The sequence below is a fragment of the Bombina bombina genome, chromosome 11 (genome assembly GCF_027579735.1).
Source record: "Bombina bombina isolate aBomBom1 chromosome 11, aBomBom1.pri, whole genome shotgun sequence".
Lineage (NCBI taxonomy): Eukaryota > Metazoa > Chordata > Amphibia > Anura > Bombinatoridae > Bombina > Bombina bombina.
This window is the reverse complement of record NC_069509.1, coordinates 156867910-156883277: the sequence shown is the minus strand read 5'-3', so window position 1 is coordinate 156883277 and position 15368 is coordinate 156867910. Positions and strand designations below refer to the sequence as shown.

Sequence of the window (15368 nt, the reverse complement as noted above, 5' to 3'; positions counted from 1 at the left end):
TAAGCAACTTTCTAACTTACTCCTATTATCATTTTTTTTCGTTCTCTAGGTATCTTTATTTTAAAAAGCTGGAATGTAAGCTTAGATTCTGGCTCATTTTTGGTTCAGACCTGGGTAGCACTTGCTGACTGGATGGCTACATTTAGACACCAATCAGCAAGCGCTACCCATGTTTAACCAAAAAATGGGCCGGCTTCTAAGCATACATTCCAGCTTTTTTAAATAAAGATACCAAGAGAATGAAGAAAAATTGATAATAGGAGTAAATTAGAATATTGCTTAAAATTGCATGCTCTATCTGAATCATGAAAGTTTATTTTTGACTATACTATCCTTTTAAAGGGACATGAAACCCCAATTTTTTTTTCATGAATCAGATTGAGCTTACAAATTTAAACAACTTTCCAGTTTAATTCTATTATCTAATTGGCTTTATTCTCTTGGTATCCTTTGTTGAAGGAGAAGCAACACACCACTGGGAGGTAGTTAATAGAGATGTGCATTTGTTTTTGGACCAATACACATTTGTCACAAAAAACAAATTTTTGTTTCGTTTTAACGAAACCAAATTTCAAATGAATGCACCTACAAAAAAAAAGAAAACGAAAAAAACTACAAATACTGATGAAATCATCAGTATCCATTTGTTTCCTTAATTTTTTTTCTTTTTAAGGGTTTAATTTTAAGTAAATGTTTAACGAAAATTCGATTTTTGTTTCATTTTAAACTAAACGAAAACCGAAAAGTGCAGGGAACAATAAATTTGGGAAAAGGAATTTCCCTGAATATTTGGAATACATTTTTTGTCAAAAACAACATTTTCTTTCCTGCACATCTCTAGTAGTTAAACACATCTAAAAAGTCAAGCACACTTTTGCAACTTACAGCTAGATTAAAAGTTACTCTTATTTGCTTTTAATCTAATGTTAATATTTTTGTTTAGTAATTTTCCCAAATGGACTTTGCACCCAGGCTGGCTTGGAGTTACTGAGAGCTGTGCAGCTGTCTTTGCTGGTGAATAACCAGGTCTGTGAGTTTTGCAGTGGAATGGGATGTACTCCTGGTCCGGTTTGGGGGTGCAGTCCATTTCCTTGTTTTGTATGTGTCTAGGTAAATTACAAAAGGCCTATGTCACCCTTCTTTGTATCTCAGTTTGTTTGGTTGGAGGCTGCATTGTGTGGCTGTATGTTAAGAACCTAAGGAGGAAGAGACTTTGACTTGGTCCTGGGCTATCACAATGTGGCCAAATGTAACTAAAGCTACCATTTTGCTTTTAATCTAGCTGTGTGCTTGCAATAGAGTGCCAGACTTTCTATGTGGTGTGTGTATATAATATAATAGTTTCTCATCTTATTGCAGCCCCAAAAATGTATTTTTGAGCTGGCTCCTAGAGTTTGAAATCATGTTAGTCAAGCAATGCCTTATATCTAAGCATAAGCACACAAGTGAGTCACGCTTTGGAAACCAATGACTCTGAGCTACCATGTTTAAAGTTGAGTTGCTCATGCATACGACAAGCAACTCTGATACTCATTTTGCCTCTGAAATTATTATGCTTTGTGTTTGCTTTTAAGGACATAGATGTGTCATATAAATATAAGCACATGAAAACGTGTACAGGGAAAAAATCTGTTCGGCAATTTTTGGTTAGGAATTTGATCGATTCAGGTCGTCAGAATTTCATTCCTCAGTGCATTAAATTCGGCCGAATATTCGCATTATAGTTTCACTTGACATAAAATTTGTTACACCACATTAAAGCCTATGGGAAGCTCGCAAAACATTAATTTTAGCCACAAAATTACACTGCTGGGAAATACCAGCAATCCAAAGATTCATTGGTGCCTGGGAAACAAGAACAAGTTTGGCAAAGAGAATGAAAACAATAAATTGAAATTAAAAGCACCACTACAACTTTTTCATACATTTTTTTTTTTCATTCAACTCGCTAATTTTTTATCTCCAAATTCTGCATGCTAAAGTACCCACATTACTCACTTTCTCACACACTTGCTCCATAACGCGTTTGTATTTAACCCTTTGAGTGCTAATGACGACTCTGAGTCGTCACAGAGTTCCCCCTCTGGTGCTAATGACGGCTCAGAGCCGTCACTAGCACTCTCCCACCTTGAGGGAGATCTGGGGACTCCCACCCGCTCCTACCTCAGCGATCGTGCCTGTAGAGTAATGTGATGACGTCATTGCGCAACTTTATTTATACCCCCAAGACCCACCATTGGAAAGGTCATCGCCTAACCTTTCTAATAGTGTAAGTCTTGAGAGTGTGAAAAAAATAAACTAAAAAGTTAAAAAAAAATTGTTCAAAAAATAAAAAAAAAACATTAAAAAAATCTTAGCACCCAGGTGGGAAAGTGCTTAGCACTCAAAGGGTTAATAGTTTTCTTTGGAGACTCAGCTCAGAGAAGGGCAAGAACAGGAGTGGCAGCAGCAGAGTTACTGAACTAGGTAGATAAGTCTGACAGTACATTAACCTCAAAAATACACCTCCAGTAACACCAAAAGTACACTAGTGACAGTATAGGCAAAAGCCGTGCGCTGTATGCAAGATAGACAGACATAAATACATGATTATTATTATTATTATCATCATATTAATTATTGTTGTTATATTTTACACCCAAAATAAATAGTTTGCTACGTAAAACTATGGTGTTATAGATAGCCTGTAGCAAGCTGTCATATAGCCACAGTGCCCATACTGCAATAGCAATTATGGTTTCAATTAGATGAGGGGTAATAGTATTTATTTGCGAACTATACAAAACAAAAATTAAAAATAAAATAAAGCAGTAATGTGTACTAACTACAAGAAAAAAAAGAATTCTACACACAAAGTAATATAGTTAAATTAAAACTTTTTCACCCCAAGCAAAAGCAGCAGACCTACCTATCAGTCAGAGCTATGTCCCCACTGATCTATAAACCTACAGTTTCACTAACTGCAAGAAGAAAAAAAAAATGATTCTGCACACAAAAAGTTTTTTAACCACCCCAAAAAAGGGACAGGCCTACCTATCAGTCACAGGATATGCTCCCTCCGCAATATAATAAACTAAGCTTGCAGTTTTAAAATAAATGCTAGAAAATAGAAATGTTTCTGCACATAGAGGGTTTACGTTTAATTAAACTTTTTTTTATCCCCAGAAAGCCAGTAGGCCTACCTATCAGTCACAGGTTATTCCCCCACCGCAATATAATTAATAAACTAAACGTGCAGGCTAAAAGTTAAACTAACTGCAAGAAAATAGAATGTTTTTGCACCAAAGGGTTCAACTTTAATCTAAACTTTTATTTGCCCCTCAAAAAAGCCATCAGACCTCTACCTATCAGTGACAAGCTATGCATCCACAGCAAAACAGTTTAAATTAAAGTTAAACTAACTGTAAGAAAATAGAATTTTTATAATATTTGTTTCTGCACACAAATTATAAAAAAAAGTTTTACCCCCATAAAAAGCCATCAAGCCTCTACCTATAAGTCACAGGGCAGTTTAAAACTTTAAATTTACCAAACTGCAAGAAAATAAAAATGTTTCCATACACAAAGGGTACAACTTAAATTATCCCTTCCCCCACCAAATAAAGGCAGCAAGCCTACATAACTATCAGTCACAGCTATGCCCACACTGCAATATTATTAAGCTACAACTCTTTAACACTAAAATAAAGAAAAAATAATTTCCTGGTCCCCAGAATGAAAAAAATGCAGAATGTGTGCAGTTTCTGCACTGCAAGAAAAATCTGATTCTGCACAATATTACAGCAAAAAACAGCACCGCAAGCTGACACAGGCACATACCACTGCACTGGTCCGAAGCTAAAGAAAAATGATTAGAAGATGGCTGATATTCACTAGACTACCACCTCCAAATGCTAGGTTAACAGTGGATTGGACAAGCCTTTTTGGTATTTAATGCTTGACTTGCTGGCCCTTACATCAATCATTTAGTGATGTTCTGTCAGGATTGGACAGGGGGAGTTGTACACATGAATGGTCAGACCCACTGTACATCAATGCAAAGAAGGAGCTAATTTGTGTTCTCTCCTGTTTTTGGTGCTGAAAGTTCAGAACGAAAACTAAACAAAAGTAAAAATTTCATTATGCTCCAGATTCTGTCCTATTTTTATTGATCCACTCGGTATGCCACGAAAGAGTCAATATTCAGACAAAAACGCATAAGTCCAAAAACCAATGCACATGTCTAAAATATATAAATTAGTTATAGAGTTTCAAAATTCATTTGGATCTGTAAATTTACAAAAATATGTTAAATTAATTAAATGAAAAAAAAAGCTGCGCTGAATCAATGTTAAAGGGACAGCCTACTCCAGAAATTTTATTGTTTAAAAATATAGATAATCCTTTTATTACCCATTCCCCAGTTTTGCATAACCAACACAGTTATATCAATATATTTCTACCTCTGTGATTACCTTGTATCTAAGCTTCTGCAGACTGCCCCCCTTATTTATTTTGACAAACTTGCATTTTAGCCAATCAATGCTGACTTATAGGTAAATCCACAGGAGTGAGCACAATGTTATCTATATGGCATACATGAACTAGCGCCGTCTAGCTGTTAAAAACTGTCCAAATGCACTGAGATAAGAGGTGACCTTCAAGGGCTTAGAAATTAGCATATGAGTCTACCCAGGTTTAGCTTTCAACAAAGAATACAAAGAGAACAAAGCAAACGGGAAAGTAAATTGGAAAGTTGTTTAAAATTGCATGCCTTATCTGAATCATGAATGTTTAATTTTGACTAGACTGTCCCTTTAAACCCCCTTATTGGAAAGCAAAAAGGGAATACTCCCCTCTCTTTCTTCAACTGCTTAAATGTGAATAAATATACAAATTCACACATATATGTCTGTACAGATATAGAGGGTTGTGAATGATTAGTGAGAAAGTGAGATCATGAACTTCAAATCTTATACTTCCGATGGCCCTTTATACTAAAATTGAATATATTGTGATTTTTTAATAGCGACACCTGTATTTCACACTTTTTTTCATATGTATTTTCACTACACTTTAAGGTTGCACCTCTGCTTTGTTGAGTTGGAGGGACACACCAGCCTCTCCAAGCCACTCCCACGATGGCCCATCCATGTCCCTAACCTCCCAGTAACACCCTTTACCACCCAACTCTACCCACAGACCACATGTGGTCCCATCCCACCTACAGTGATTCCACCCTGAGACACATGCATGCTGGAACCGCCTAGAACTATGCAATAAAAACATTGGACAGCTCCCTTCCATAAGATTAAATCCTTCATGCCCCAACTGCTGTCAAATACACAAGAGGTAAGAGAATTAAATAGCAAACATTGCAAATTGTGATATAGTAACGTTCATAATATGCATAAACTGACAAAGAGAAGAGCTCAACCAGGGAACAAACAAGTCCTAAATAGCTTGTTCTATGGTTAGTCCCCTCCCCAGATCAGCTTCTTTTAACCCAAATCTGACTTTCACAGAGAAGAACTTTCCTGCAGTGTATCACCTTGGTTGTGTCTAAACAAGATACAGCTATAAAGTACCAATCAATGAGAGAGGAGTGACTTGTAAACCTCAGAAGTGCGTTTGGACTTCTCTGGGCTTCTTCAGTGAGGTGCAGCTCTAATACATCTCTTCTAAAGAAACCAATATATCACCATATGTTTTCTGTAGTGTAGCGGTCCCACCTGTTCCCGCCAACCTCCAGCGATGGGCCGCCCACCCACCTCCCTCCTAACCCTTCCACGCCACCAACAATTGGCACCACCGCTGCCCAATTCAGAGTCTGCAAGACTATTTCTGCACTGCTCCACTCGTGGGGCATGCGGAAATAGCGCAATCTCGCTACTTTTAGCGAGATTGCGGCAGAGAGAGGCCCAGGACAGCAGCGTCGTACAGGGTACGACGCTGGTCCTTAAGGGCTTAACGACCAGCACCATCCTCACGCTTGTCTCATGCAGTCTCTACTGCGCATCGGCGCTGGTCGTTAAGAGGTTAAGGCCAGGTATGTTTGTCTCGTGGTTGCAGTCTCTACTTTGCATTGCTGCGTCGGACAAACATACCTGGCCTTTTATAATTTAGGATAATTAAAGGAACAGTAGATTCAGAATTAAACTTTCATGAATTAGATAGAGCATGACATTTTAAACAACCTTCCAATTTACTTTTATTATCACATTTCCATTGTTCTCTTGGTATCCTTTGTTGAAGAGTAAACCTAGGTATGCTCAGGGGCAGAAAGACCCTACTGGGAGCTAGTTGAACACATCAGATGAGCCAATGACAAGATACAAATGTTTGCAGCCACCAATCAGCAGCTAGGTCCCAGTAGTGTATTGCAGTCCTTGAGCCTACCTAGGATACCAAAAGAACAAAGCAAATTTGATAATAGAAATAAATTGTAAAGTTAAATAAAAAAGCACGCTCTATCTGAATCATGAACGTTTAAAGACTTTACTGTTCCTTTAAAGGGACAGTAACCTGTAAAATTATTTTAATGTGTTTCCAAATACTTTTTTGCCAACTGCAGAGTATAAAATGTATGATAAGTTGTTTTTAAGGTTTATTTGTGTATATGAATTAGCTGATTTTGTGTTTTGAAGCCACAATCTAATAAAATGGGTTGAACTTGTAGGTATAATCAGATCTCATTACTTTATCACATTGTGTACATATACCTGCTTCTTCATCTTATATCTGTTCATAAAACAAAGACAATGGAAAATTAAAATTTTATTACCTTATCTCTTCTATACCCCACTGGGAGTGTAATTTCTTCTGCTGGCTGTGTTTACACAGCTTATCTATCTATAGCTTGAACCTAAGGCCAGACATTTTTAGGATAGGTGGGGATACCACAGGCTAAATCAACTATTTGAAATGCCAATAAAAGCGTAAAGGAAAAAAAACTTGTAAACAATTTAATACACTCCAGCAGGTAAAGTGAATCATTGGGAACAAATTAAAGAGGAGAAAATTTTTGAGTAAACTCTCCCTTTAATATATAATTTGAAAAACAAAAAAAAAGTAGCCAGGATGCATCCAGCTTAGAAATTAATGCAACATTTAGTAAATTGCAATAAACATAATTTAATTGCTCAATAAAATGCCTCATTGTAGGTAGTTCTACAGTCTTATTGTTATTTGTAGGCATTGATATAAAACGTGGTTGGACATTTAATATCCTTAATTTAGCGAATTGTATTTTGTTTTCAGCTCATGTTTGCTTCGTATATTTCTCATAGGGTTGCCACAAAGCTGGTATTTTATAAACATGGCCGGTATTTTTAAAGTTCATGTCAATGTAGAAAATAAAGAATACATTTTGAAACAAAGCCCCTGTCATAGTGAAATTTCTTCTGATTGTGTTTCTGAGTTATGCTGTGCAAATTTATGCTAACGAGGATGGTCATTTTCTTGGAATCCCTACTCACTAGAAAAACAGGGGTCGTTTTTTGTAATAAAATTATTAAATACAACATTTAGAGAGCATAGGGTGGGGCAAATTGTGCTACCCCATAAAAAGGTGTAGTTAGCCGAGGCCAAAATATGCCCCTCCCCCTATGTTTGCTTAAAGGGATAGTCGAGTCAAAATTAAACTTTCATGATTCAGATAGAACAGCAATTTTAAGCAACTTTCTAATTTACTCCTATTATCAATTTTTTTGTTCTCTTGGTATCTTTATTTGAAACAGTAAGAAAGTAAGCTTGGGAGCTGGCTCATTTTTGGTTCATCACCTTGGGAAGCCCTTGCTGATTAGTGGCTACATTTAGACACCAATCAGCAAGCGCTACCCAGGTGCTCAACCAAAAATGGGCTGTCTGCAAAGCTTACATTCTTGCTTTATCAAATAAAGATACAAAGAGAACAAAGAAAATTGATAATAGGAGTAAATTAGAAAGTTGCTTAAAATTGCTGCTCTATATGAATCATGAACGTTTAATTTTGACTAGACTGTTCCTTTAAAGTGATATAACAACTGGCAACACTGGGTAACTATACAGATCAGTATGTAACATGCAGCTTACAATATTTTATACTATAATTATTTTATTTTATTTCTCCATTTAAGGGGCATGAAACTCAGCATTAAACTTTAATGAATCAGTTACAGCAAATAATTAGAATAAAATCCAGTTAGCTTCTATTTGCTTTGTTTTCTTTGTAGGATTTATTGTACATTTGAGTAGGCTCAGGAGAGAGCATGCATTGCTGCAGCACTGCTGCCATATATAGTACTACAGCCACGTGTATGCTCCTGAGATTAAGAAGTTACCTAAACATGTGTATGCCACCGCCCCCTGGCCCTCGCCCCACCCCCCTTACCTTGCCTTAATTGCCTGCAATGTTCTTCTAGCTGATCAAATGGGCCTCCCCACCAGGCTCCCAAACCCACATCAGGAGTGGAGCAGCCTTGAATAGATGCGCTATGCATGTGCACAAGGCTTGCTGCGTGACCTCCTTCGAGGCTCCCTCTTCACCACTGCCCAACCGATGTGGCCCTGCGTTGCTGGCGGAACCGGCAGCCCACTGAGAAAACACCCGGTATCCCAGTGGGCCAATCCGACACTGGAGATGTGCATGCTCCTGAGATTACCTAAACACGTGTATGCTTGTGAGATTACCTAGACACGTGCATGCTCCTGAGTGTACCAACAAAGGATACAAAAAAAACAAAGCAAATTAGATATTTATTTATTTTTCCTCCAAAATGTATACTCTATCTGAATCATGAAAGTTTAATTTTGAGTTTCATGTTCCTTTATTTTATATTAAATATTAAATATTGAGTTCTCCTTAACTTATTTTCCCTGCAGCTTAAAACCCCCCCCACAAATATATTCACTGCCTTACATCTTATTTATGCTAAACATCACATACCCTGGTACTTACGTCATCATTTTGGATGGAGTCTGGAGAAAGACTTATGTGCTGAATATATTTCTTTATATCACCAATCATCTGCATAGAAGAAAAAGTACATATGATTACAACATTAATTCCAGTTTTGTCTTTGTGTATTAGAAAGCAGTGATGGTTTAACTTTTGTTCTGGTTAAAGTTCTAGAAAGCTCAAAATTTCAATTTTAAATAGAAGCATTTTTTCAATGTAATTCCATCCCATGCTAGTAGAATGTATTACTGATTTTCAGCAGCATATGCACATATGCTGTGTGGACCTCTGCCCCAGTATTCAAGCACAGACAGCTGGTGTATTGTGCATGCAAAGACTTTATTTGTGTTACATAATCCACTGCTATGAGAAGGTGCTTGAATAGTGGTGCGCATTTGTGTGTGTGTCGCTGAAAAAACAGTAACATATTTAATAGAAGTATTTTTGCTTATGGAAGTACTGTATATTGCAAAAAATGCTTCTATTTAAAATTTAAATGGTTCCATGCATATTTCAATTTTAACTTTCTGTCCCATTAAAGACCATACAGGTATATTTATTTTTACTTATAAAACGTTTCAAAAAAATGGCTCATATATTTTAGTTTTAAATTGTAAAGTAGTGAAAGGGACATTAAAATCCAGACTGAATACCCCTAAAGATTACAAGCTCCAGTGTTATTCAAAGGACATGAAACTTCCTAAACAAACTACAAACTGCCTATGGGCCAGATTTTTAAAATTTATTTTGTCCTCTTTCTCCAGCAAATTGAATTCTTAAAATTGTGGGTCTATCTATCTATCTATCTATCTATCTATCTATAATCTACCTATCTATCTCTGGTGTGCCATATGCTTTATTTGTACAAACAAATATTTCCTACAAAATATTTGATAACTGATCTTTTTAAAAAATGTTTTTGCTCATCCTGTAAGTAATACACATTGTTATAAGATTATTTTCTGTCCTGGCTAGCAGGCAGACAATAAGACATAAATAGTGCTTTAAGTGAGCAAGCAAAGAACAATCCAAAAAACACAGTTAAAACCTCAAAACTGTGTGGTAAAGAGCTGTCCTTTACAAAAAGGGGTATTTCTGATTGCGCCTTAGTGTTTCCTAAACAGGAAATACTTTGTCTTAAAATGCTATGCTACTGTAAATGGATTAATGTATATATAATTGTACGTCTGAATTAAATATAAAGTAGTATTAATTAATCTATTCATTAATCCGATTTCTAAAGAGTAAATATATATATATAAAAGGAAGTCTTAGTAGTATATAAAAAGGTAAATGCAAACGTGTATTTTTAATAAGAAAATTTCTTCTCTTAGTTTTGGAAGTATTACACTCTTAATCTTAGTAGTATATAAAAAAGCAAATGCAAATGTCTATTTTATAATAAAGTAATTTTACTCTCAGTTAATATGAAATACAAGTTACAGTTAAATGAACCTTTAATTAATTGCAATTGATAACCTCTAAAAACATCCTATGACCACATAAATCATAATTATTAGGTCTAAATGGCTAATGAACATCCTATGATCACATAAATGTTAATTATTTGGTCTAATAAATGCATTAGAAGACAGAAATAAGGATCTTCCAGTGCCAAAACATTTTGGGTTCAGTGACCCTTTAACTGCTTAAAGTCCTGGGCACTACTGTTTAAGACTTAATTCAAGTCTGAATTAGAGCAGTGTCTGTACAAGACTGCTTAAAACAGAGAAGTATGCACAATTAGATACTTTCTAACAAAGATGTTTATTTTACTCATCTTGTTACTACTCATTTTAGCTAAAGAGTGTATCAATAATAACTATCGCCTAGATTACGAGTTTTGTCGGTAAAGACCCGCGGTGCTAACGAGCCTTTTTTTCCAGCGCTCCCTTAAGACAACGCTGGTATTACGAGTTGTCTGAATGGCTGCGTTAGCCTCAGAAAAGGAAGCGTTGAGCCAAATTTAGCTCCACTTCAACTCTCAATACCAGCGTTGCCTACGGTAGTGGTAAACTGGAAAAACGTGCTCGTGCACGATTTCCCCATAGGATACAATGGGGCTGAGCTGGCTGAAAAAAAACCTAACACCTGCAAAAAAGCTGCATTCAGCTCCTAACACAGCCCCATTGTTTCCTATGGGGAAATACTTTTTATGTATACACCTAACACCCTAACATGAACCCCGAGTCTAAACACCCCATATCTTACACTTATTAACCCCTAATCTGCCGTCCCTAACATCGCCGACCCCTATATTATATTTATTAACCCCTAATCTGTCCCCCCCCAACGTCGCCACCACCTACCTACACTTATTAACCCCTAATCTACCGACCGGACATCACCGCCACTATAATAAATGTATTAACCCCTAAACCGCCGCACTCCCGCCTCACAAACACTATAATAAATATAATATAATTTAAATAAAATGAACTAAAATTACTATCATTAAATAAATGAATACTATTTAAAACTAAATACTTACCTATAAAATAAACCCTAAAATAGCTACAATATAACTAATAGTTACATTGTAGCTATTTTAGGATTTATATTTATTTTACAGGCAACTTTGTATTTATTTTAACTAGGTACAATAGCTATTAAATAGTTAATAACTATTTAATAGCTACCTAGTTAAAATAATTACAAAATTACCTGTAAAATAAATCCTAACCTAAGTTACAAATACACCTAACACTACACTATCAATAAATTAATTAAATAAATTAACTACAATTATCTAAACTAAAATACAATTTAATAAACTAAACTATAGTACAAAAAAACCAAACACTAAATTACAAAAAACAAAAAAATATTACGAGAATTTTAATCTAATTACACCTAATCTAAACCCCCTAATAAAATAAAAAAGCTCCCCAAAATAATAAAATGCCCTACCCTATACTAAATTACAAAGTAATCAGCTCTTTTACCAGCCCTTAAAAGGGCTTTTTGCGGGGCATTGCCCCAAAGTAATCAGCTCTTTTACCTGTAAAAAAAAATACAATCCCCCCCAATATTACAACCCACCACCCACACACCCCTACTCTAAACCCACCCGATCCCCCCTTAAAAAAACCTAACACTACCCCCCTGAAGATCACCCTACCTTGAGCCGTCTTCAGCCAGCCGACCACCGATGGTCCAGAAGTGGACATCCGGAGTGGCAGAAGTCTTGATCCGATTGGGGCAGAAGAGGTCCTCCAAGCGGCAGATGTCTTCATCCAAGCGACATCTTCTATCTTCAATCAACCGGAGTGGAGCCATCTTGAATCCAGCCGACGCGGAGCCATCCTCTTCTTCCGATGTCCTAAGTCCGAATGAAGGTTCCTTTAAATGACGTCATCCAAGATGGCGTCCCTCGAATTCCGATTGGCTGATAGGATTCTATCAGCCAATCGGAATTAAGGTAGGAAAAATCTGATTGGCTGATGTAATCAGCCAATCGGGTTGAAGTTCAATTCGATTGGCTGATTGGATCAGCCAATAGAATTGACCTTGCGACATTGGGGGGGGCAGATTAGGGGTTATTAAATATAATATAAGTGTTGGCAATGTTAGGGACAGCAGATTAGGGGTTCATAGGGATAATGTAGGTGGCGGCGATGTCCGGTCGGAAGATTAGGGGTTAACATTTTTTATTATAGGGTTTGCGATGTGGGGGGGCCTCGGTTTAGGGGTTCATAGGTAGTTTATGGGTGTTAGTGTACTTTTAGCACTGTAGTTAAGAGCTTTATGTTCCGGCATTAGCCCATAAAACTCTTAACTACTGACTTTTTTTTGCGGTTGGAGTCTTGGCGGTAGAGGATCTACCGCTCACTTCTTCCAAGACTCATAATACCAGCGTTAGGCAAATCCCATAGAAAAGATAGGATACGCAATTGACGTAAGGGGATTTACGGTAGCCTCGAGTCGCGGAAGAAAAGTGAGCGGTAGACCCTTTCCTGCCTGACTTGTAATACCAGCGTTAGGTAAAAAGCAGCGTTAGGACCCCTTAACGCTGCTTTTTAAGGCTAACGCAGAACTCGTAATCTAGGCGTATATTTTCTTGCTGACTCCATTAAAGGGACAGTCAAGTCCAAAAAAAACTTTCATTTTTCAAATAGGGCATGTCATTTTAAACAACTTTCCAATTTACTTTTATCAACAATTTTGCTTTGGTATTCTAGTTGAAAGCAAACCAAGGAAGGCACATATGATAATTTCTAAGCCCTTGAAGGCCGCCTCTATTTTATTTACTTTTCACAGCAGGGGAGAGCAAGCTCATGTAGGCCATATAGATAGCATTGTGATCACGCCCGTGGCTAGTGGCAGATACTGCACTAATTGGCTAAAATGCAAGTCAATAGATAATAACTAAAAGTCATGTGATTAGGGGCTGTCAGAAGATGCTTAGATACAAGTTAGTCACAGAAGTAAAAAGTGTATTAATATAACAGTGTTGGATTTGCAAAACTGGGGAATGGGTAATAAAGGGATTATCTATCTTTTTAAATAACAAAAATTCTGGTGTTGACTGTCCCTTTAAGTGTACTAACTTTTAATTAGTTAAAGTATTGTATTTTCTATACTAGATATGTCGCACTGAAAGTATTTTAGTTATTTTAGTTATTTAGTGATTTTTTAAAAACGGATCTGTTTTACCATTCATTTTCATTAGCCATTTAGACCAAATAATTACCATTTATGTGGTCATAGGATGTTTTTAGAGGTTATCAATTGCAATTAATTAAAGGTTCATTTAACTGTAACTTGTATTTCATATTAACTGAGAGTAAAATTACTTTATTATAAAATTAACGTTTGCATTTGCTTTTTTTTAATATACTACTAAGATTAAGCGTATAATACTTCCTAAATTAAGAGGACATTTTCTTATTAAAAATACACGTTTGCATTTACCTTTTTATATACTACTAAAACTTCCTTTTTTATATTTATTCTTTAGAAATCAGATTAATGAATAGATTAAATAGTACTATTTTATATTTAATTCAGACGTCCAATTATATATACATTAATCCATTTACAGTAGCATAGCATTTTAAGACAAAGGGGCATATTTATCAATGTGCGAGCGGACATGATACGAAGTAGCTTATAATGTCCGCCACACATTGATACATTGATTGATATAATGTCCGCTGTCGGCATTTATCACTGCACTAGCAGTTCTTGTGAACTGCTGGTACAATGCCGCCCCCTGCAGATTTACAGCCAATCGGCCGCTAGCAGGGGGTGTCGATCAACCCGGAAACAAGGGATATCAACAGAGCTTGATAAATATGCCCCAAAGTATTTCCTGTTTAGGAAACACTAAGGCGCAATCAGAAATACCCCTTTTTGTATAAGACAATAAAACAAGCCCCGGTACCTTTTCTGTTAGATGTGAGATCAGATTCTTTGCCTCTCTTTGCATATCCATATCAATGTTTTGTAGCTGAGAGCTCAGAGTTTTCTGCACTTGCTGTTTCCCATCAGCCCCAGAAGGTGAATCTGCTGCAGGCTCAAGCGGTTTCCATTCCAGATCTCTGAGAATATTACCCATGAACTTCCGCACATGCTCAACGTTATTCAGTATAATGCAGAGCTGAGAGAGCATAAATACAGTGAGAATTTAATAGATCACCAAATATAAAGAAAATACAAATCCTCTTATTCTTATTGCACAATATAAAAGCATACAAATGACTTAAAAGGATAAAGAGATCAAATTTGAAATGTGTTTGGGTACATGATTTTAAAAATAGCATTTTTGCAATATACTTAGCAAACATGCTTCTAGTAAATGTTAATACTGGTTTTCAGCGGCATATGCACATATGCTCTTAGTGTCCATTAACCAGTATTTTTTTTAACCTTTCTATCCCTTTAAAAGGACAGAAAAGTTACTTTTTATATATCAGAAATTAATAAATGCATTGTAAAACATCTCTATATAAATTAGACATTTTAAAAGCATTTAAAACTTTAAAGGGAGATAAAGATTAAAATAAAATTTTTATGACACAGAAAGAACATGCGATTTTCAATAGGGGTGGACCGATTATCGGAGTGGCCGATTATTAGGGCCGATATACAGAATTTCTGAAATAATCGGTATCGGCCAGAAACTTGACGATATTACTGATATTGCCGATATGGAGCAAATCAAAAGTAATTTAGCTCTGTGTACTTCAGGGAAACAATGTAGTTTTACGTGATGCAAAAGTGATGCAAATCATCACACAAATCATCTACAGCACATATAAGCTGGACATAGCATAGCATCTAATAATAAATAGCACTGATAACGGACTCCAAGCCCAGTTGTTTCTGGGAGCTCAATTATCAACTACCACACCCCCAATGGCAGCCTGCAGATGCACTTCCATAAACAAAAAAATATTATTTGTGAAATGGAAAATCTGATAAGTGGCACTTAAAGCTACATAGTTTC

At 36.3% G+C, this 15368-nt stretch overlaps 1 protein-coding gene across 1 annotated transcript in view; it reads right to left on the bottom strand.

Moving 5' to 3' along the window:
• BAIAP3 (BAI1 associated protein 3) overlaps positions 1–15368 on the bottom strand; it is a 537315-nt gene that overhangs the window by 68605 nt on the left and 453342 nt on the right. Inside the window, exons 24-25 of the mRNA XM_053695302.1 lie at positions 14304–14519; positions 8918–8986 (exon numbers count right to left, since the gene is read on the bottom strand). Coding sequence (XP_053551277.1) covers positions 8918–8986; positions 14304–14519 — 285 coding nt within the window. The remainder of the gene's footprint in view (positions 1–8917; positions 8987–14303; positions 14520–15368) is intronic.